At 35.8% G+C, this 24,886-nt stretch overlaps 1 protein-coding gene across 1 annotated transcript in view; it reads right to left on the minus strand.

Moving 5' to 3' along the window:
• The window catches only part of LOC140235651 (paired box protein Pax-6-like), an 86,170-nt gene that overhangs the window by 51,639 nt on the left and 9,645 nt on the right, over window positions 1-24,886 (minus strand). Inside the window, exon 2 of the mRNA XM_072315659.1 lies at window positions 17,971-18,317. Within this exon, the coding sequence (XP_072171760.1) occupies window positions 17,971-18,317 (347 nt within the window). The remainder of the gene's footprint in view (window positions 1-17,970; window positions 18,318-24,886) is intronic.

Consider the following 24,886-nt stretch of genomic DNA (forward strand, 5'->3'; position numbering starts at 1 on the left):
AACTATCGTGCTATTCCTAGCAACAGGACATTTCCTATCATTCTGAAGGAAACAGACGGGGAACGTCAAGGTATCGTGTAGTGGAACCGCACAAACAAAAATACTGGATTTCTATTCACCGCGTAAAAAGGGGGCTTCTGAGATATCGTTAACGCGTTTGTTTATTCAATGCATAATAAGCGTAGACGGGAAGGCGCGGCGTTCCATACTATAAGAACCGCCATTTAGACTCATTATCCCAGGCTGTTTATCGATTTCTATGTTATTCTAATGCGTCATATGAGGTTGATGTTTTTGGAACGGTAGTCTGGATTTCTATGGCAGAGCAGATGGTAACTGAACTCGCCTTCGCGATCCAATCTTCTTTCCCTACCATTTCGTGTTCCCGCAGTCTCTTTCTGACACAGCATGCACGCAGAGGAAAAAAAAAGAATATGGGAGAAAAATAGGGGGAAAAGGCAACCAAAAGGCTTCAGAGATTGTTTTGGTTATGTTGGCGAGAGCCGAACCACCGAGGATGATGTTTTTACTACTATCTAGCTCGCGCGGTCTAGACGACGGGAGACGGAGTGGCAGCTCGGTGTCTCGCCGAAAAGTCTGGCGGGGAGTATTCCCCCGTGTACGGACGGAGTCAGGCTGGAGGGACTGCGAAAAAACAGCATTTTTGTCATGATAGAATAGATGCCTTTTACTCCTCCTATAAAGAGAAAAAAATCAAATTTAAAAAAAAAAAATCCATTTCCGAGTTCTTTCCTTGTATATGGCAGAGCAGTCCGGATTTCCATCTTTTGTCATAATCACATGTTCTCTTCGATCAATACTTTCTTCTAACATGTTCAGGTTCTGCGAACAGATCACAACCGTGGCAACACATGAATACACCAACACTTGCACTGGAGCTGACAAGTGCAATAGACGTAATAATGCATGTACATGCACGCATATTATACATACTGATATCTATATAGCATATAGTATATATTTATTATCAGCAACTTTGGATGTAATCATGTTTAAATCTGTTTGTGTCGGTGATGTGAAACTCTGTGCTTGATTCATGAAAATAATACAAAACGCGCTCATATTAAAGGCATAATTTACCATTTGCAAATGAAACAAAACCCCGGCATTAGTGCTTCAAAATAGCTCTAAAATGTGAATTACAACCGATGTAAATATTTGAACCAGTATAATCGATGTTAACTATTGCTGAATATACAAAATGTGAACAATAGTAATAACAAAAATAATGTTTCAACAAAAACTCTGAATTCCTCTTAAAATTGTATGCTCTTACCATTTTATAACTGATTTCTAAGCATGACGCAAAAAGTTGAAATCTCAGTCCTTATCTTAAATAATACTATTCCATCTCTTTTATTATGTTTTGAACAATGACATGGTTTCTCTTTTTACTAGCATTACCAGAGAGTAATTTATTCGAAGTGCTAAGTTTTCGTATAACTAGCTTGAAAAATACGACAAGCAGAATGTTTTAACGCGCACCATTTCACTCGCTTGAACTCTGAGTATTTTTAGTTCACAGTCTGTACGAAAGCGTGTAAATGAGGTGCCTAGGTAATTGATCGCTCAACAAGTTCCTACAATGGCCGAATATTTTACAGATGACATGATCCATGTTGGTTTATTGGTGTGTGGCAAAACGTCCGAGTGGAAATTACCATATAAGCTGTTATTCAGCCAAATATGCTCGTCGCATTTATAGGCCCAGTCTATAAAAAGAGTCGATATATATCAGGAAATGCCTGTCGGAAAATTGAAAACCACTTATATTTTGTGAAAATGCAGGTCTGTTTACAACAGTATCGATATGTACACAATACTCTATGGTCTGTAAGGTAGATAACGTCTTAACAGAAGAAAATAATGATATAAACCCGAATTATGACTGTAATGATAATAAGGATAGTTAAAATATTAAAGGACGTAATGGTTATTTTAATAGTGGTAGTAGTATTAGCAGGAATAATGATGGTATTAATGATGGTGTTGACGAAAATAACAATAATAAACCGACAGGTGAGCCAAAAGTAACAGAACAAAGAGATTCCAAAAATAATAGAATTGGAAAAAAAAAATAATGAAGACAATGTTTAGAACTGGAAGTAAGCTGCCTTTGTGGATTTATCATCAGGACACTGCAGTATATCAGAATTCCCAATTAATTATGTTAACATCAACATACTTTTTGTATTATGATCAAGGATGTCTAACCACGACTCTGTCTATATGATTAACCAATGTGTAAAGTACAGTATAACAATACACAGAAGTGCGGATATATGAATTATGTGTAATAAACTTATTGAACTAATTCATAAATCGAAGATAATATATTATTCAAAAGAATTGCAAGAGGCAACGTGATATGAAGTCAACCTGGAAAGTAATAGGTAAAATGATAGAGAAATTGATTATGTAACAAAACTTATCATATAACTAATGCAAATGAATGATAAAGAATTCAAGAAAAAGATCCTTCTGATATTTCGAAATAAGTGAAATTGTTGGGTTTTTTTTTCCTCTACATTGGAGTGGATTTAGTTTCAAAGATACGTAGTGATAATTAAGTTTTATTAAATCTTTATCATGTTCATCAACCAAAACAATATCTTTTGATACAACACAAATTTATCAACTTTTAAATCATCCAATCTACATTATAAGACTTCTACTGGATATTATAGATTCAGTATGAAATTATTCACACATATAATAGTTAATTTGATTGCATCTCTTTCAAAATATACATGTATATTCAATATGTCGTTGTCGTATGGAAAAAAAAAATGCCTGAATTTATTAAAGACTCCAAAAGTGCTATCAATATATAAAAAAGAGTAAAAATGGTAGCAAATTATTGCCCTTTCTCATAACTTCTCGTTATTTCAAAAGTTTTAGAAAGGAGGGCTCGACACTAACGATGGCCGGGTGTCCCGGGGCCACCAAAAATGAAAGTCGGGCCACCAAATTTCAAAAAAAGGCAAATTTGGTGGCCCACCTTGGGCCACCAATATTTTTTGAAAAGCATGTCAATAAATTCGTAACTTTTTGCGCCGGAAATTAGCAGTTAAATTTCTTTAAAGGATGGATGGAAAGGACTGAATGAGTGCCTGAGAGTGAGTGTTGCGAGTTTGTTGAGGTTTATTTATGAGAAGATATGTCTAACTTCGAATTCTTACTATAAAACTTACATATTTGACACGTTAAAAAAAGGAAAGCTTTTAATGTGTTTTAATGTTGTTGTTTTTTCGGGTCACCAAATTTTTCTCGCGGGCCACCACAAATTTGAAATTGACGATTTTGGTGGCCCCATTGGGGCCACCAAACAGAAAAGTTATTGTGGAGCCCTGCATGTATACTAGGATATTATGCTCGTTTTTGACAGTAACATCTTTAATCAATCTCAGTTTGGATTGATGGAAAATTGTTTAACCATTTTGCCATTGTGCAGGTTTAATATACAGATTATGTTACAAAACAACTTTCACAGAAAAAAGATCATGTGATTGCCATTTAGATGGATTTACGTAAGGCCTTAAAACAGTTCTTTATAAACTTAGATACTGATGTTATACGAAGCTTTACTGACTCTTGTAAAACTTATATATTTGATAGGCAACATTTTTGTGCGTACAAGTTTACGAGTTAAATATCCAATGTGGAGTCTCCCAAGGCACGATATTTGGCCCCATATTTTATATGTAAATGATATAATAAATTCGTCTTCGATTTTTAGTTTGCTTTTTGTTTGCAGATGGCAATACTCTTAACTTCCAATACGAATAATCACAACCTGATTCGAATATCAAAATTCAAATTTGCAAAAAAGATAATCTTGGTTTAAATGTAATAAATTATTGCTGAGTATTGGTCAAACAAATTCCATGCATTTTCAGACTACATGCTATTCTGCAAATTGTTCATGACATACATATTGACTGATTAGAAAAAATAAATAATAATGCATTTTTATGATTTAGGTTTGGCATTCATTTATTGTGAATTTATCATAAAACTAGTTTAATCATACCTTCACAATTAGCTTAACGAATTGGCATACTGTGCAACGTAAACATCTTTTGCGTTAAAAAAAAAAATCTTTTAATGATTTATAACACTTCCCTGCTATCTTACCTAAAACACTGCAATCTCATGTGGAAATTGTGGTATATCCAAATTGAAAAGAAATGTTCAAAAGCTGTGAGAATTTGTATAAATCTAACTTATATAATACGTAATGATCGTTTATTCTATTGATCAAAAAGTCTTCAAATCAGATTTATTAATGATTTTCAAACAGTAACATTTATTTCAAAGTATACTAAAAATATGTTACCTAAAGTTTTTGATGATTATATTTCATTAAACAAGAAACATTTACCCATCTTACCCGTATATGCAATGATATTTACCAACAGAATCCATGAATCCGGTTGGCTCATAAACCTCTATAAGACATTGTGGATCTGATGTATAGAATGCTCTCCTTAAACATCTCAAGCAGTTTACATTTAAAAGAAAAAAAAAACCTTTCAAAAGAACAATAAAGTTATTAATCACAGATACATGTAGATAGATAATTTATTGTCTTTGAATGAATATGAATTAACAGTTAAGAATATGTATGACAATGTAGAATATAAATTGTTAACTACATCAATAGTACGGTTATTTCATGTCCCTGTGACTATACTCATATTTTTAAGTAAATTGATATCGAGTCTGGCTATTCGTGACTTCCTCCCCCTCCGTCTGTTTTGTTGAGTTTTGTTTTGTTTTAGCAAGTAAATCCTTGAGAATAGTTTTCTAGTCACTTTGTTAGGAAAGGGCCGCTGTCATCTCGTCGAACATTTTTACGTATAAACGGTAAATTATGACGACACTGATTGATTTTGCCTTAACACTTGATATTCCTTATGAATGCTCTTTAATCAAAATCGATGTTAAAATCTCGCTTGAACGATAGCAATGAGTATAGGCGGAGAAACAGATTTGTGATTAACACGTCAACAACATATTCTAATGATCAAACATAATTATATCAAATTAGCACCGTATGTTTAAGCTTTTTTTTTTTTCAAAATTGATTTACATAATCTAAGGGTGCATAATATTGATAAGGTTGTATTAACATTCAAATAGGAATCGTCGGGGAACCACACACGGATGCACAATTCTTACTAATATCCATGGGTTAAAATAATACCACTTCTTCTCCGTCTTTTACAATCTGTGGGGATGTAAACAGCAAAGAGTTCACATCATTTGACAATATCAAATGAACATCAAATTAACCTCAAAGCTACGTCCGCACATGTATGATGTCAGTGTATGGGTATTCGGTCTACCATGGACCTACAACTTTCAAATTGCACAATATTGACCTAAGTTTGCGTTCGAAAAAAAATAGAACATTCTATTAGGGAACGTGTTAGACTTCACCATGAGACTTCCAAAGTGATCTCCACTGGTATGGGTGAAGGTCTCAAGGGTATTTACAAATATTTACACCTGCCAGTGTACAGATCTATGATTTGCTTTTATTTGCTTCCGCATGTGGTTTGACAATTCTACTTGGTCACTTCTCACCCGACTGCATTTGCATCATTTTTTTTTTTTTTTAGTTAAAGTAGTAGAAGGTTTTTTGTTTTTTGTTTTTTTGACTTCTGTGTTTGTTTGTTTTTTTCGACCTCACTGTCTTTGAATACAGTCTTTTGTCGACCGACCAAATTCAAACACCGTGCCACTCAACCTAACAGACTTGGGGTAGTTTGTGCTGCGAAAATAACGACCCTGTTATCGTTAAACCGACAACAGTGAAGTTTACTCCGTATCCTATATTCGGAAAAGAGTACATTGACTTGTCACTTACACTATATTACAAGAAAGAAAGCAGTAACAAGATTTGCCGATTTAAATGCATAAAAACGTGTTGCTTTTTTAAGCATCATTGAATGAAAATATATGTTTGTTTGTGTGTTGTTGTTTTTTTATTTAGAGCTGAAATAGGCAATACTGGGCCTAAAATACCAAAACAGGAGTCAATTAGAATAACTTGTTTTGGTCTACCTTTTGGGGTACTGACATTGAACGATCAGCTATTTGAACGACAAAGCATCAACCTTATGCATAAATGTGGTTTCTAGCACACCATGGGTACATTCGGAGACGCCAACCAAAGATGTCATCATCTGATGTTATTTCTATAATGCTGCTCCCTGAAAGAAAAACCTCACCGATGGCAACAGCAAGTCCATGTCGTTTACATAACGGCACGAGACTGGCAACTGAATACGTCCAGTCCAGCAGCTATACGGTAACATCTATGAGATTTTTAATTGATCTGGAGCGGCGTCGGGGCTTCGCCGTACTAGGGTGGACGTGACCATGGAATGTGTCAACTTGTACACCTCAGTATTTAGCGGTCTGTTCATTCGACGAATATGCATTGTATCTTCAAAGCATGTGCTTGTGTATGGTATGTGTGTGTGTGTGTGTGTGTATGTATGTGTGTGTGTGTTCACTTCATACTTCGTGTCTGTGTGTGTGCGTGTGTTTGTGTGGACGGAGTTATACGTGTGTGGATGTGTGTGGATGTGTGTGCGTGTACATGTGTCTTGTGTAGCATACGGATGTGTATGTCTCTGTGCAAGCGTTTTGTTTGTGTACGACAGTAATTGTGCTATAGGCTTACCATTTTGTATGTATGTTGGCATCATACCTTTATGCCCATTGACAATTGTACTGAGAGAGTAACCACACCAACAGCAATTCAATCAAAAACATAGGCAACAGTTGAAACATGCACCAGTTGACTCGAAACAACCCATTCGTTGTGAAAGACTCCCTTTTTGTCCAACTAACTTTTTGGGATAGCGAATGTAGATAAATGGATGTCCTATAGGACATCCTATATGACATCCGGGCATTAGCATTGATACTTTATTATATTTTCCCCGACCTGCGTATCTTAAAATAACTATAAGTGTATTTCTACAAATGATTTAAATAATCTATATTAGATATAATAGTTATAAAGAATATTGAATAATACATTGTTTATTTATTAATTATCTAGCGATCCACGTCCCACAAGCTTTGCTTTTTAGTGGATCACTATTTTCCATAATCAAATTAATTTTCCGCATGCCCACGAAGTATACATGCACTGTTTTTCCTAATTATTGTTGTTGTTATATAACTTATCTTGCATATTACATAGATCTTTTGCAAATGTTTGAACAATATTATTTCATGACATGTATACTTTGTACTATGTTTTGATTTTCGTTGATTGGAAATAAACTATGATTGAATTGAATTGAATTGAATTGAATCCGCTTGAACATCAATTTATCTACATTCGTTATCTCCCTCAAAACCCGAAAATTTTCTGTTGTAAATCTCCCCATTTTAAAGAAATCGTTTTCCATTGGGAGGAGTGATTTTAAATAAAAAAAAAAATCAAGTTATCACATTTGATGTGTATAATGTGTAGGTCAGTTGTATCACAAAACATCCTATCATGTAACTGATTATTATCAAAATTCCGCAATAAAGGAGATATCACTATTTCTCTCCATGATCCATAATTGAAGACGGTTTGTTCTCTAAACAATATTTTTTATAACTATTGTCCAGATTTCGTATGTTTAACAATTAGGCCTGCTAGTACTTAACATTTATCCCTAACTCACATTTTAGGACTGTTTTGAAGCACTGGAGCTGTGTTTTTTGTTTCATGAGCAAATGGTAGAGAATGCCTTTGGTGACGTCATGACGCAGTATTCGGTGTTCTCTGAAACTGAAAGTTTCCCAGGTGAAGAATATTACACTGCGGCCCCTTCTTCAACAAACTTGATGAGTTTCGGAAGGGCGATAGATCTTCACCGAAAAAGCTATCACCTTTGTTTGCTTTTGACATGTCTAATTACCATATTAATAAAAAGACCAAAAAAAAAAGAACCCCCTCCAAACAGACATAATTTATTATCATTATGTTCCAACGGTTACATTTGAGGGAAGAAAATGTCTTTGAAAATTGCACGTGCCCTGACATTTACCATAATAGAAAAGTAATAGAAATGCTGTCACGTTTTCATGTTACTTCATGATGCTTTCTGATTTATACCTTTGAATTCATGTTGAATGGTGTGATGCCTGATTTAATTCTACTGCAGCTCATTCGAGCATTTACAATAACAAATCTAAACCAACATTTTAACAGAAAAATTATCTTTGATTCATAAAAAATGAGATAAGATTCAAGGTATTTTATCGCGAATTTGTCATGAGGGCTGGTGGGAAGATTGCCAACAGTTTATACAGAAAGCTGCTTGGACGGGAAAATAGAATGTCAAAAAGGAAAACTCATTTCCAAGGCAAGCGACTATCAAAAGATGTCGCATTACCTGATTTACTGTATTTTAATTGGTTTTACCTTTTTTCAGGTCTGGATGATCAAACTTGACCGTTTTTTAATGCATTACCTTACCTGTACATTGCATCCATGCGCTATAATTCCCTTCTTAGGGCTCAATCTTCATATATTTCTCCATTCAGAATAAACGGTATTAACAAATATCCACATCCCCGCGCGTTAGAATTTAAATAAGAAAAGGTAATATTTCCAAATAAGTGTCTGAATAATTCTCATAAAGGTTGGAAACTCCATTTCCAACTGTCTACTGAATTACACATTACTTAATTAATAAAACGTTGAATAACTCTTTTCATTATAACTTTTGTTTAAAGTTTTTTACCTTATTATGCACGGCAATTCAAAGCTTTGGTGTGAATATTTGAAATAATCATGTTCGTAAAATTACGTTGTGTTTAAGATTGTTTGAAATTGTTTCTTGGGAATGAAAACAGATGGAACGAAATGAAATGAAGGTTCCCTCTTACTGTATGTTTGTCTATATAGTGAGCCATGATGATCAGATTGTACAACACATGCCACTTTATTGCTTTACGAATATTCGATGATAACGATGACGGAGCCAACGGAAGCGATGATGATGACGACGACCGTGATGATGACGAAGATGATAAAGTGGTGATTACTATAACGAAAATGAACTAGAGAAAACCTCTTTTATCGAGTAAACTGGAAGGCGTGAATTCCAATAAGCACTAGGATCTGCATACTTCACATGTGAGCTATGAAAGCGAGGCGGTGACAATGGAAATCTAGCGCTCTACCCACGTTTTCTGATTGTCAAAAACGAATAAAGTGACCGTGTAGCGTGCACAGTTTTCTCTAAAACCATATGGGAAAAAATCGAAAAGAAATGTGTGTATGGGAAGCCTTTAAAACGTTATGAAATAAACTTCAAGTTCAATTGAAACGTGCTAATAAAAAGCCGGCTTGTACGTGTTTCCTTTTCTCTTTTCTTTCTAGCCGCGTAGTGAATGATTTCGCATAAGATATTTCACAGTCCACCACTCGCTATTATTATGTTTTCTTTCTTTCTCTTTGTATCACTCTACTTCGGTTTCTCTCTCTCTCTCTCTCTCTCTTTCTCTCTTTCTCTCTTCTTCTTCGTCTTCTTCTTCTGTCTTGCTCTCCTTCCTTTCTCTTGCTATCTCTATGTTTATCTCTCTCCCCCCTCTCTCTCTCTCTCTCTCTCTCTCTCTCTATATATATATATATATAAGTATATAGAAGTATATATAAATATATATATATATATATATATATACTAGCTAATAAGAAACATGCACTTTTAAATACCCTGCTTTTATTAAATCGCTATATATACAACCTGTAATATTATGTATATTGCAATATTCATTCATTCATTCATTCATTCATTCTTCATTTCCAACAGAAACATAAATATATTATATATTTTTATATATAATATAAAAGCTATTACTACAGTTGATTATGCATACATAACACATAGGTCCCTACATCAATGTACATCTGAATATTATTTTTCATACAGTGCATCTATCTCTCCATTCTAGACTCCTCTTCTGTCTGTCTGTCTGTCTCTCTCTCTCTCTCTCTGTATGTATGTCTTTTTCTCTCACACCATCACAGAATACAACAATTTCAATCTCTGTGCTCAGCTTTAATAAAGTTCACGTAAACAGGAGAACTTTTCTGAATACTGTTGTTCGAAAAGAGTTCAGCATATCTAAGTTGGAAAATGAGAGGAGTAAGAAAAAAAATGGGGAAGTGGTGTGTGTGGCATTGTTCAGCAATGTATAGAGACGGAGAGGAAGCATGCTACAATGGGGTTAGCCCCTTTTCACCCCCCTCTTTCTATTCCAGCCCAAACACGGGTAGGATACGGGCAGCGTGCACCGTCGGAGGGGCTGGATGGAGCACTCCCCGCGGGGCCGAGAGCGGCACGACAAGAGAGCAATTATGCGGGTGACTAGCCCGTGAGAATGGAGCCGACGGCCCGGTGGTGATCGGCGTGTTGGATTTGACAAACGCTCCTGACCTTGAAGGTTGTAAAGAAAGAAAACACCCAGACCTTGCCCAGGTTAGCTTGCACTTTTTTGACGAGTCCCACACCCATGACCCAGCAAAGCCGCTCGTTGTATCTATCTCCCTTCCTTCTTTCCTATTGAAATCTTAAGTCCCACACGATGAAAAGAGAAAATAAAAAGATGAAGGAAATTCTAGTAAGCATAGCTAAAGAACGCGCAGTTTTAGTGTGCAGAACTATTGCTGACAACATCGAGGGGAACCCCAAAAGTCTGATGCATGTACTGAAGAGATGTGTTTGAATCTCTGCGGAAGTTATGAGCAAAAGTGCTTGGACGTTCACTCTTAAACAACAAACTGATGTACATAGTGTAAATTGTGACAGGAATTATTTAATCATTTGATCTGATCATCCTTTTACGAAACTCCCTCTAGAGTTTTAGTGGGTTTAATCATGTTTACATTTATATTCTTCCCGCTATTTTCAGTTTGAAAGAAAAGGAAGGAAAAGCGCGATAAAAACCACAGACCACTGATGAGAAAGGGAAACGAATTTTGGCCGAGCGACGCTTTCGTGGAATCCAAAAACCGCCAGCGGCAAAAACGGCCTCGCAATCTGACGACGTATTTTTTTTTTTTTTTTATATCGAAACGACACCACGACAACACAGCCATCGATGACCTTTTCACCTTTCACGTGTATAATATGACACACAAATAAGGTGTAGTTCAGAGGTGCAAGAGATTTGGGCAATTGATAATCCATTGTTTCATTCAAAGTTTGGTCAGAACAATGAAGCAGGGTTCCGGTGTCCGGACAAATATCTTCGCCGGGTAAACTTTTTTTTTTCTTTTTTTTTTAATACGCAGACTATGCAATCGACGGATTTGAAAACACTTCTTAACGAAGTTGTCGTTACGTTCTGCACAGAATTCTCTCCTCTTCCAAGCTCGCCCCCTTTTTGTTTCGTCTACTGCTGATAGCATGTATGCATAATTATGATTTCGTTATACTTTGATATGAAAAAAAATGACACTTCACCACGAAACTTTTATAAAAGTGAAGCGTCGAAGCCGAGAAAATGCAAACTAAGGTATTTGGCTAAAATGCAGGATTTTATAAAGGTATGTTTTGAAACGTTGAACCCTTAAATGCGCTGATTCTGTTGCTGTCAGTAATGCTTATCTCGTGCATTTGGTACGACATGGTAAACGAAATACAGCACTCTTAGAATCTGAGATTTTCAAAACTGTGTCTGTATAGTGAACGTTTATACATTTTCTACTTCAGATAAATAGATAGATAGATAGATAGATAGATAGATAGATAGATAGATAGATAGATAGATAAATAGATAGATAGATAGATAGATAAATAAATAAATGAATAAATAAATAAATAAATAAATAAATAAATAAATAAATAAATAAATAAATAAGTAAATAAATAAATAAATAAATATACACATAATGAAATTGTAATCGCTTAGATAAGGATTTAGACATCAAGTTTGAGCAAATCACATTCCTGGAATCTTAAGACTAAGTAAAAAAAAAAACAACAACAACAACAACAACAAAAAGGCAGGATAGGCGACTTATCACGACAACGACTCAAATAACCGTCACGCACCTGAATGGTAGCTGCAGAAGCAACATGATGCTGGCAAACATATCTCTGACGGAGGAGATACACAGCGACATTAATATCCTCATTGGTCAAAATAAGCCATTACCGTTAGACTTATACGACTGTCCTGTTTTGGAAAGCTAATACCGTGGTCTGGACGTAGGCATATAATAAAAAACGCCCATGCAAACACCCACACACAATGTACATAACAAAATAACATGTGCACGTTTGTGTGTCTTTGTAGGTGCCTTGAGTGTGTGCTTCACAATACGATCTTTATCGGATATTTCCCAATATCCCATATACAGCAATGTTGTACATTAGAAGTTTGCAATTGAGATTATTATTAACAATAATAATGTCATCATTATAAGTAGTAGTATACTAATCATAATAATGGTGACACCAGGGCAGGTCATAATAGCCTTATTCAGCGTAAGCACCAATCCATGAGTGAGCCTATTACCCTTGTAGTACTAATAGTACTGCAAGGGTAATATGGGTACCCAGATGGTTATAAACCTTGCGCAAGAGGGAAGGGTGGGCAACATCGTGTCCGATGAAGTACGCATTGGGACTCGAACCCGGGATACCATGCATGCTTTACAGTCTAGATCGTTGTCCACTGTACCACAGCAGTGTATGTTTCCCTTGTAAAATGCGGCACTTTCCGAGCACAGACAGAACCACGCTCAGAGTACTTTAGGAGGTCATTTTTTTCGATTCACATACGAATTCGAATGAATACAGCTCATGTATGTAATCTCACACAGATTGCTTGGTGTCAGTTGACTCGTCTTCTTTTATTGCTCGCCCATCTTTGTTGCTTCGGATTTTTTCCTCTCTCTCTCGCTTCCGAAAGGGTGGCCAAAGAAACATTTTCCGGTGCCCTAATAATCATACTCATGAAGAAATTGCCGAGAATATTCCTCCTCCTCCGCCATCCTTTTATTTTGTTTTGTTTCCCTCTCTATTCCGTAGTTCCTCCATTCTTTTCAGCGCAGGAAGAAGGGAAGAAAAGACCGGCGTGGTGACGAATTAGGGGAATAAGCAAAACTGGGGCTGTTGGGATCGCGACAAATTCGACTGCGATGCCTGTAATCACGCGTTTTTCCGTGCCTCACTTTTTGGCGGGAAAAAAAAAAGGCAAAGAGCAGACGAGAGATGGTGTCCGCAGTGACATTTCCTACTGTGAGACTCGTGCTCGCACTGTAGACCTGAGTGATCGTTTGCATCCAACCTTGCATTGTTAACTTTCATTATTTCATTCTCTTTGATGTCGACGAGTTGAATCATTCTTTTTCTTTATCTTTCCCAGACATTGCTACTTCTCTATATCACAGGATTGCTTTTTATGCCTTTTGACTCATTAAATATTACGACAAAAATGTGTAACGTAAGAGGAAAAAAAAGTGTACCTGCAATTTTGTCGCCTCTTTAATGGCTTTGTTAAGTACCACCAAATATCGTAAGGTCCTTATTGATTGAGACATATTACGTGAGCAGACAGACCACGAAGGCACAACACACACATACACACAAAATGCATTTCATACACACGCACATGGATGCGTACATCATTATGCTTGCAATAATGTAATCTGTACTTAAAGCTGTATACAGTGACATAACATCACAGCAGCTGTAATGATTTATCATGAACGCTTTCTTTATTAAGTGCATCGAAATATGAAATGCAGGGCTTGTATGGGATAGCAAAGACATGGGCAAAGCTAAAAGTACTGTTCAGGTAAATCAGTAAACCTTTGTTCAACCTAATAGTGGAATCAATTAGATGAATGATAGATTACTTCATGAATAGATCAAAGATACAAGAAGAAGAGGGTTTATATTTTTTAACTTGTATATGACTTCGTGTAGATATGTCTACAGGCATTGTTTACCATTGGGAGCAGTGATTTAAAAATGTTCGAGTTATCACATTTGATGCATATGTTTAGATCAGTTGTATCCCAAAACATCCTACCATATTGATATTGAAGCCTAATGGAGATATCACTATTTTTCTCAATAAACCATAACTGTAGACCGCTTATTCTAAAAACGATTTCATCATAACCATGGCTCATACTTTGTATTTTTAATAATACTTAACATTGATTACAGTGATTAATTTATATAATAATTTATCCCTAACTCACATTTTAGAACTATTTTGAAGCGCTAAAGATGGGTTTTGTTTTCTCTGCAAATGGTAAGTGATGCCCTTAATTTGTATTTAGGGTGTCATCGTCATGAGGATCATCTCGATATCATTATTTTCATCACTTGCATAGATAATATTAACATCATAATTGTTTTCATCAACATTATTACTGTATTATGTAACATATCCATAATATCCGTAATAACAATCTACACAGGGCAATCAAAAAATGAAGAGTTTGTTTGCAAAAACCGATAAGTCCATATTTGCCAAATGGAGGTATTTGCGATTAAAGGTCAAGAAAAATTAAGAGAATAATAAGAAAATTTTTGCTTCTTTTGACCATAACTTTAAAAATGTACCTTTATATGTAGTGACCGATGTATCATTTCAAAGGTATCATTTTGTACTTCGTGACAGAGACATTACTTCAAAATCTTCAAAAATGGACTTATCGGTTTTTGCGAACAGACTCTTCAAATGGAAGCAATAATTGTGGCACTTGAGATTGTCGTCAATCTTCAAGTGAAGAAAGAAGAAATCGAGGTGAGGGAACGAAGGGGGATATGTTATGATCCATCTCAAAAATATAACCAATACACGATGCAGCTGCCTTAAGAAATATCAAACCCACAATTCTTTGCCTTGCTGAAGCCTTAATCTACACTACTTTAAGAATAGTATAATACACATATTTTTAAAATGTTGTATACACCGTACGTACTTGTATACCACTTCATTAAGTGGTTGGACAGAACGCCGCGGCTGTTGTTCTCGTCGGTTTTCGGCCGGAAACAACACTTATTGTCACCCCTCTATCACAACAAACTTTAGGTAAACACGATCTAGCTGCTTTCTTTGAAAAAAAAAAATACTGCCTCCCCTCTTTCCTCGAGGTAAATCAAAGACGAAGCATTAAAAAAAAAAGATTGGGGGGGGGGAGGGTGGGTTCCTCTAGTTGATAGAGATTTGATAATTACGCTCAACTCTCGTGTTGTCACGAGGATAGGCTGTGTATACAGAGGACACGTTTTTATTTCGCGTTGAATTGCGTGGTGATTCGTGATGTACACGCACTATTGTAAATGCGTGTTCGTGTTGGGGATCAAGTTTTTAGTAAGATTCATTGGGATAGCAGTTATTGGTATTTGGTAAGCAATCCAGTGCGATGTGCATGTATCAAAACTGATACTTTTTATTGATAAGATCGTTCAAGAAAGGTTATTAATGACTTTGTATCTGTTATTCAAAGAAATCGTAGTGGGGAAATAATTTCTTGAGTTATTAATACCTGTTGGACTTTAGTCTTGCAGAAGCGTCTTATGTTGATCAGGTGATAGGGTTGTTTTCGTTTGATAGCTTGCATTTCGAATTTTATCAAGAATTTTAGATAGTCTACGGAATCAAAGTTAAAACAAATAAGACTACTTTGCGCGATAGGCTATCGTGTTTTCAAACGAATCCATGGTAATCCAAAAATTCTTCCATGAATTATGTGATATTACGTCTTTTTTTATTGCATAGTATACACAAAAATCTTGATCATTTCAATTCGGGCCCAATCTCCTTACCAAATCAACCCTACCTCACATCAATTTCCCATGTCTACTTGATTACATGTCATGTTTATATGCTTTTTACCCCTTCCCTATGTCATCTCTTCTTTCTCAATCTCTACTTCATCTTTCTCTCTCACTATACTTTGATGGGTTTTTTTCATCTGCTTGTGTCCACCTCCCTCACTGCTCCCTGCTCTTCTTTTCGCCCCCCTTTCTCCCCCTCTCTCTGTCTCCCCAAGCCTCTCCCTATGCAATCCTCATGGTGTCCCCCCCCCCCTTCCTCCTCCTTTCTCCCCTTCGTCCCTATTTTTTATGTAATGCTGTTGTGGTTTGCCAACCACGTATTGATTTGTTCTCGGGGCAATATTGGAAAGGTTCCGCCCGTTCTTGCACGCACATGCCCATGCACTTTTTTTGATACTCGCCTCACCCATCTCTCTTTCTCTCTCTCTCTCTCCATCTATCTATATCAGAAATGTGTATTTGAAATGCGCAAATAGAGAAATAGATCATAATGTACATTTATATATTCGTCTCTTGTACCATTTCTCCTTTGCTCTCTCTTTGAATTATTATTTATTGTTTGAATTATATACGGGTTTCTTTTGTATTTTGGTATTATTATTTTGGAGTAAATATTAATTTTCCGGTAAAAATAATGTGCGCTTAGAAATATCTGTATTAAGCGCCTAATAAATGTATTGTATTATTATTATTGTGGTTTGTTTGCTTGCTTTGAGAGTGGTTTTTGTTTTTGTTTTTGTTTGTTGGTTTGTTTGTTTGTTTATTTTTTTGTTTGTTGGTTTGTTTGTTTGTTTGTTTTTTGCTTGTTGGTTTGTTTGTTTGTTCATTTTTTGTTTGTCGGTTTGTTGTTGTTTTTTTTAGACTGAAAGGTCACCTCCTTTCCTGAAGTCAAACTTAATAAATCAATTCGGTAATTGTCTCAAGTGCGTTTTCGGGCACTTCCTCGTATACACATCTTCTGAAAGTTCCACTAACACCCATCATGATCTGTACAAATTTAATGGGAGTTTCGCAAACGAAGATCGGCTTAATACAAATTGTTGTTACATAACTTCAGATGGGAACACCTGGTTTTAAAGCCAACCGATAGCCCTTCGAGTGGTCAAAAGCACATCATTATAATTGATTGACAAATTTACACAAATAATTTTTTTTAATTTAATCAAGTTGTCACAATTAAAGTATAAATGACAGCTTTACGCTTCTGTTAGTTCAGCTAACATGGCTAAGGGCACATGTAACAATGTTGATCTTACGTAACGTAATAGCCCTTCCTTGGAGTCTTGATGAAGGTATGATTATATCATAATTATATATAGACATTCAACGGAGAAAGTAGTCAGAAAGAAATGAACATAAATACAGACATTATTTCATATTATGTTCAGTCGGATCTGGTCACGATGCTTTCCCGTTTCAATTTCAGGCGACCTTAAATGTAAGTGTTTGCTTACCTCATAAACCCTGACAACAATTTTCCGTACGTCGAAGAATGTCGCAAACAATTTTTGTTGTTTTTTGCTAATGATGGGGGAGTTCTCTTCATTTTTCAAGTAGTAATTTGATATGCTGTTCTTATGATTTCTGTTTGTAAGATGAGAGTAAGCGCATTGCAATAGTACCGGAAGGACGACTGAAAGAATAGCTCACTCGCATGTATACGGATTCCAACAACTTCTGATTGAAACATTTTCAAAGAGACATGCATTTAAATGGAATACTCTCTTGAATAGAATTACGGTGATTGCAGTTCGTTCATTTCATTTTCTTTGGGAGAAATGCGATATGAAAAGTACTCGGATTTCATGGCAAATCAAGCGCTGAATGATGAAAGCAACCTTGAAATGTGCGGTATCTTTACAGAGCAAGAGATGCAATGAATTTTGAAAAACTGTTTAGATGTATTGAGTGAAAGCACTTTTCGTCCCTTTTTGCCATACTGAATAACATATGAGTGAATACATCGTGTCTGGACGAGTATTGTAGGTCTTCACAGGCGGGTGTATACAAAATATCAGTGCACTTCTAACATAATGTATATAACGATTATGTCTAAGTATTGTATGTTTGCTGCTTGGGTTAAATCTCTTCATCTGAGAAGTTGGTCTTTACTTACACTTGGAATGTTTTCCTGAGAACAGATCTTTTCAGCGAGGAGTCGATCTCGAATCTCCCACGCAAAAATGGAAGGGCACTCGCGCTTGTACTGTGCTATCCTCGCTACAACGTGGGGAGTAGCGACCCGCGGCTTGCTCCCGCCGATGGCTCGGGGTCGTATGCTGCCGGTCTCGTAGTACCGGCCGAGTATTTTCGATACGCAGCCATTGGACACTTGCAGGATCCGCGAGATGTCGCAAGGGCGTGCACCGCTGTGGGCCAGCTCGACGATTTTCTGCCGGGTCGAGTCCGGGAGCGGGCGCCCGTTGACGAACACTCCGCCCAGCTGGTTTACCCCACTATGCCCTGCGAATAAACGCAGAGACAGAAAGAAATGAAAGAACATGGGCTTAAATGCGTTAGATACAAATACAAGAAATGCTCAGATACCATGAAAGGAATATCAACCATAAACATGCCGCAAAATGTTTGGGGATGGTGGCATCAACCCCCAAATGGAAACATATAGACCTACTAAGAGTACAATTCAGTAGGGCCTACATGTTTGTCTGTGTTTGTGCACAGATGAGCACCTTGTATGCAGTTTTTGTTATTTTGTTTTTTTCTGGCTTACTCCTTTCTGGTAAAATCGCACTTCTTTAAAAATAGAGAATAACAAAAACGTGGTATAGAATTAATTCTGACCATGTTATTCTATTTCACTTATGACTTTCAAGGCAACTTTAAACGCATGACAATAAAACATTTCAAACATTGTATGATATTATGCTTACTTGCGCCGACATCACAATCTTTTCCATGAAATATTAATCTATTTGTCATTGATTTGTTTGTTCTATTGAGGAGTTTTCTCTTTTAAATGAATTTACAATCTTGAGCTATATAACGGACAAAGTAGTCAAGCATTTTGTCAGTCTTTTCAACATAACATCAAAACATGAATTCATTGCAAAATAGGAATGATCGAAATGTATATCGCAAGCATGATTATCATACACATGATTTGTCCCCATGCGACATACACAAGTGGGCATTTATAATCTGACGTATAGAATACAGGCTCTATGCTCGTCATTTTCTGGGTAGTGCTGCTGTATGTTAGTGAACCCCTCAAAAGAGACCCCGTTGTTTTTAGTCTTCACCTTGTACAAGGTCACGTTCACGCACTGATATTCTTCAGATGGGATGCAGCCATTCTGCAAGATAACTTTTTTTTTTTTACCGTCTCGTTCTTTCTCTATGATTTTATCGCTCAAAACACAACATGCTTTCATTATTTGGACACGACGAAAGCTGCGGAGATAGGTCGTGTGTGTGGAATAACAAGTCAGAAGAATTTAGCAGTTCTTAAGGTCACGCACACATACACATAATATTTATGCAGACATATATCCATACACACACACATGCACACAGAAATACACAATAAAAAAAAAATGAAGAAGACTGGTAAATAAAAAAAAAAAATGGCACGAAAGCAGCAGGCGTAATTCCACTCATAATCACGGCGTTCTGAATGATGTCATATTGTCGATAATAATCGGAAACTTGCTTGCGCGTATTTCTATGGATTATTATTGTGCGGGAGTCGAGGAATAGCGTGCAGCCCGTTCAAAAGGCGAGCGAAAGACGACTCGCACCTGCTCCCCAGTTCTTGCCTATTTAGGAGCGAGGCGCCGCATACCGCCCAAGCCGCGTGGAAGGGTTCTGTCGCGGGGGCAAGTACCTTTTTATCACTGGGGACACAGGAAACTGAATAAAGATCAAACTAGATGAAAATTCAAGCACAGATCTTTTCATATCTTTCAACCCCCACCCCCTTCTTTGGTCGGTAGATTTGCTGTGATAGATATTTGAGAATTGGTTTCACAGTATCTATCAGACATAGAGATATTTTGCCATATAGATATGCACTTATTTCCTCATATCAAAGCCTCAATCCAAGGCCTTACCGAAAAATCCTATCAGACATAGGCAATGAACCAGACTATACCTGGATGAAACTGTCATCATTGCTCGTAAATCGATTTTATTTTGTCTTTCTTGAATTACATGATAGACGATCGCAATACAAGTGAAATCTGAGCTTTACATGACCAAGAAAAAAAAAAGAATTGCAAGAATTGGGCAAATAATCCCCCAAGAGAGGGGGGGGGGGGCAACAGTAATGTTAAAAACTAATAAAAACATTTGTCATGGGGGATTGTGTTAGGCTATTATGCATGCAGCCAGACTATGCGATATACATAACGCATTGGACAAGCATGGACATACAGACTTCAGTATACTTGCAACCGTGTATAGGCCCTACTCCGTTTCGAACTACATTTTCAATTCATTCAGTGTTCACGGTCTTCACATTCAACGTTGGCTGAATACCACACAATGACAGACTAAGCTTAAATCAAGGCATTGGGAATTGAAAATATGTCCTTTTTTACGTAACGCTTTTTGTTTTCAATTTGATGTTATTCCGGAGTTACGCTTTGCTTGTTATTGCTGCTTTCATAATTTTCGTCCTCTATGGTCATTATTGAAATATCTTGTCCAAAAGTGCGATTCTCTTTCCATCAGAGTAATATGCCTTTCCACTGTTTTGCGATATCAATGGCGATACAATTAATAAAGAAGTCAAATGAAATATTGTCAAATGATATTTAAATGCTGGTTAGAATAAACGTATTTATTATTTTGTATGTAAAAAGTAATCTAATTTTACATTGTTTTGACATCATATTCAAGTTTAAACTTCGATTACTGTCTTAACCTACTGTATTTTGTACTGAACTGTGTGTATATTATATTGTTACGCACTGTAACATTGCAATGTGCAAGAAAATTGTTGAAAATTGTAATCTGTATTCTATTTCTTGGTTTGTGTTTTTTTATGTAATACATGGCTCTCTTGTAAAGGAGTTTCATACACTGAAGAGACTAACATATAAAGAGCACAGAATAAGCAAAAAATAATGATAATAAATACATGCATAACCTGCTGGTAACATAATTCAGGGATATCAAAAATTTGTCTTCATTTTCAAGAACACCATCACAATTTGCAAAGGAATTTGTTTAAACTTTTTAGATTGGAATGATGAAATAAGATAAAAGTAGTGATGTTGTCTATGAATAATAATATTAAGATAGGGTAATGATGGGGACTTGATGCACTTCATGTATTTTTCTTTAATGTCTCATCATGGATGCAAATCTAATTTGGAAGACAGTTGCAGCTGATCACTGTAATTTCATTCACATTGCGGTTGTTCTTTTCTTGAAGCTTTTGAAATTTATGATTTCTATACATTAATATTCTATTCACATCAAAAGAGGTTAGAGCTTTAAGACATTGCGTCTTGTTATGTCATGTGTCACACACTGTCTTGTCTACGATGAGAAATCATTTTATTACTCTTCAAATCTTATTTCAAGTATGTCAGACGCACGTCAATATCGATAGACGTTCTTGATTCTTCGATTTTCTTTCTTCAAATATTCATATACGTGTGAAAACACTTGTATTGGTTCTGTCAGTGTCAGGATTTTTTTTTTTTTTTTTTTTTTTTTTTTTTTTTACGATAAGACTTACTATACCTTCTTGCAGAGACCAGTGGCTAACTTTGCTCAACTCCTGTCAGCACTCTTGTTATACATACTATTGACTTGATCCGGTAAAGATTATAATTGTATATAAATTATATGAATATCATGCTACGCAAGATATTGTCTGTACAAACGGGGCGTTGCTCCCTTTCTCTTTATTTACATCCTCGACCTTCCCGCCACTGCTTCCCACCACAGTCATACAAAATACATAACAGCAAATAGCATACAATCTTAAATGAAATAAAATGCGTCTTTACATATTATATGTTGCATGATGTACAAATTATAAGACATAACATTTTGACCTTTGTAACATATAAATGTAAATTGTTTGGAAATAAATTGAACCAATAATGAATGAATGAATGAATAGCCGACATACTTCATCATAAATCTCTCTTAACTGCGACGTGTAAGACACAAACATAATCTCCAAATCCAAGCATATAAAATTATTCAATCAAATATGACGAGACAGAAAGAAAGAACAAAAACAGAAGTGCCTCAATCTTTCACAATGCATGCTGTTATGTTTACAATAACATTAACTAGCTGCGTCGCATGTCGCAATGTTCTATCGCAAATCTTAGCACTCAAATATTATGATAATTATATAATCTTCGTGAACATCTTGTTTTAGACAGCTGTTAGTAGTTTCATATGAACATTGTTTATTTTAGTCTATAGTATGGCTATGTAAATCTTTAAAGTAACTATTGTAAGGTAAAATGTTGTAGTGATTATTATTATGTTCATTTCCGTACCTTTGGCCATTCCTTCATTTTCGTGGGCAATATTTACAAGCTATGCTTTCTTGAGTTTTCCTCAGTAATGTTATGGATGACACCGGGTTTCAGATAATACACACTTTTCTATATTTGTGTTCATATTTTGCAACGACCCGTCCTTGTTTGCATGTCATTTACGATTAAAGGTCATACCTAGTGCATAAATAAATCACAGCAAATTCAAATCAAACTTAAATAGGAAACTGAAAGGTACTTTGGCATCGTGGCAAACAAGGGAGGAGTATTTTAGAAGGCAATGATAGGAATATTAAGATGAACACCGTTGGTTGACTAAAAAATTAAAGTAGGACGGGTCCTTCCAGAAATAAGTAATCGAAAAGAATTGTGCAAGTTCTTAAAGTTTTGATTATACATTTAGCATTATACAAGCTTATATTGTTTTCCATCAGAACAGGTGCAAATACAAAACTGATACACTTCCCTTTTAATTTCAAAACAATATGGTTTAAACATTTGTTAAATATTATGTTAGTCAATTTTATTTCATAAAATTTTCCATTTCATTCTAATGAAATCAACATGGTATGGGAAACGAACGGAGAGGTGAACAATTGGGTATTCTTGTTAAAAAGTGCCCCTCCCCCAACAAAAATGGTTATGAAACTATTACGTTCATAATCAGGAAATAAACACACACAACGTAGCACAGACGATTACAGCACAAACTCAGGAATACAATTATTAACAAATTCAAAAACAGCTATTATTAATCAGTTAACATACAAACACGTTACAAAAATGCTCAGCAAAGAGGTGTGGTAATTATGGGTTAAGGACTGCCTAGATAAATAAACGACTTAACATATTTTGAAGATTTGTGCTAAAAAAAAAAAGTTTAAAGAAAAGCTATCGTTTTAAAGGACTTTAGAGCACAAGAAATTTGAAGGTTGAGGATTTGAAATTTTAAGATAAAAGAATTACTGTCACCTGACATTATATGGCAGCCTTAGAGTCCCGTTTCTTTTTTGTATGCCGAAAGAAAGAGGCAGTTTATTACAGCAAGAAGCATTTGTTGAATATCAAGCAGTAGAAACTCGCTCAATGCTTAATTGTTCGTCGCTGAGATACTCAAGGACGCGCTATTATACAGGCAATATGTAAACGATAACTCGTTTATGGCCGTTTGCTACGCATCGTGCTTCCCACAGTTCACAGAGCAAATCCATGGCTGCATTTCCCCCGAAGGCATCGCGAAAAAAAAAAAAAGAAAAGCCAACGAGCCTGAACGCACAAAACAACAACACACACACACACACATACGCGTAAAGTCGCACGCACCCGCACTGTAATTTCCCATAATGCTCAGTGACACCGCGACAATGGTTGACGGATTGCATTTCGCGCGTAATTGGTTCCGCTGATTGGTCGGCTCGTTGTGAGTGGTTTCTTTAAAAGCGCCAAATTTGTCTATCTGTGAATGATGGACCATAATCTGCCAGACACAAAGGCTGACGGTGATAAATGGCTTCGCTCTGTAGACACATTGCATTCTGCTAATACGTGTACCTATATGTATTAGAAGGACTAATGCTAGCAGCATCCTCCCTGCGTTAACATTTTTAACGAATTGATTACGCATCGTGAAGTACTTAAATGATCATCAGTACACACGTTGGTACAGACAACAAGATATCACAATTTCTCAACATTAATAACGACAAAACAAACGATATAATATGTATGTATGCAGCTACAGGTTTCTTACAAACTCAGAGCTAAAATTCACTGTTAACATTCATGATACAGGTCGTCTGTTCATTTTCAAAATTACAGTATGTCAACTCTAACAAAAAAAAAAAAAATCACAGATGCAAAAATGTATATGCGCATAAAACACACACACACCCACGCAAGTGCATATATATATATATGAAGAGTTTGTTTGCAAAAACAGATAAGTCCATTTTTGAAGATTTTGAAGTACGGTCTCTGTCATAAAGTACAAAATAATACCTTTTAAATGATATATTGGTCACTACATATAAAGGTACATTTTTGAAGTGATGGTCAAAAGAAGCAAAAATTTTCTTATTATTCTCTTTATATTTCTTAACCTTTAATCGCAAATATCTCCGTTTGGCAAATATGGACTAATCAGTTTTTGCAAACAAACTCTTCATATATATATATATATATATATATATATATATATATATATATATATATATATGGGTGTGTGTGTGTGTGTGTGTGTGTGTGTGTGTAAATTTATGTAATTATAAAGATATATAGGCATACATTATTTGAGTTGGAAATCATTGGATGCATCAAAATCAATGACATCAAAGAAAACGGCTTTTCAATTATGATAATTCAGTTTTCCTCAACAACATTCTACTTCTATTGGGATCAAAATACATAGCTTTATCATTTCACAGAGAAAATAATCATTCTTTTTTTTTCTTATGATTAAACCTGACTGCCAATATAAAGCGCCTTTTTGTTCGATCGCGTTCGTTTTCTTTTGCTTCAATAATGACAAATAGTCAAAGGAAAAAA

Source organism: Diadema setosum, chromosome 12, assembly GCF_964275005.1.
Source record: "Diadema setosum chromosome 12, eeDiaSeto1, whole genome shotgun sequence".
In the NCBI taxonomy this organism is placed as follows: domain Eukaryota; kingdom Metazoa; phylum Echinodermata; class Echinoidea; order Diadematoida; family Diadematidae; genus Diadema; species Diadema setosum.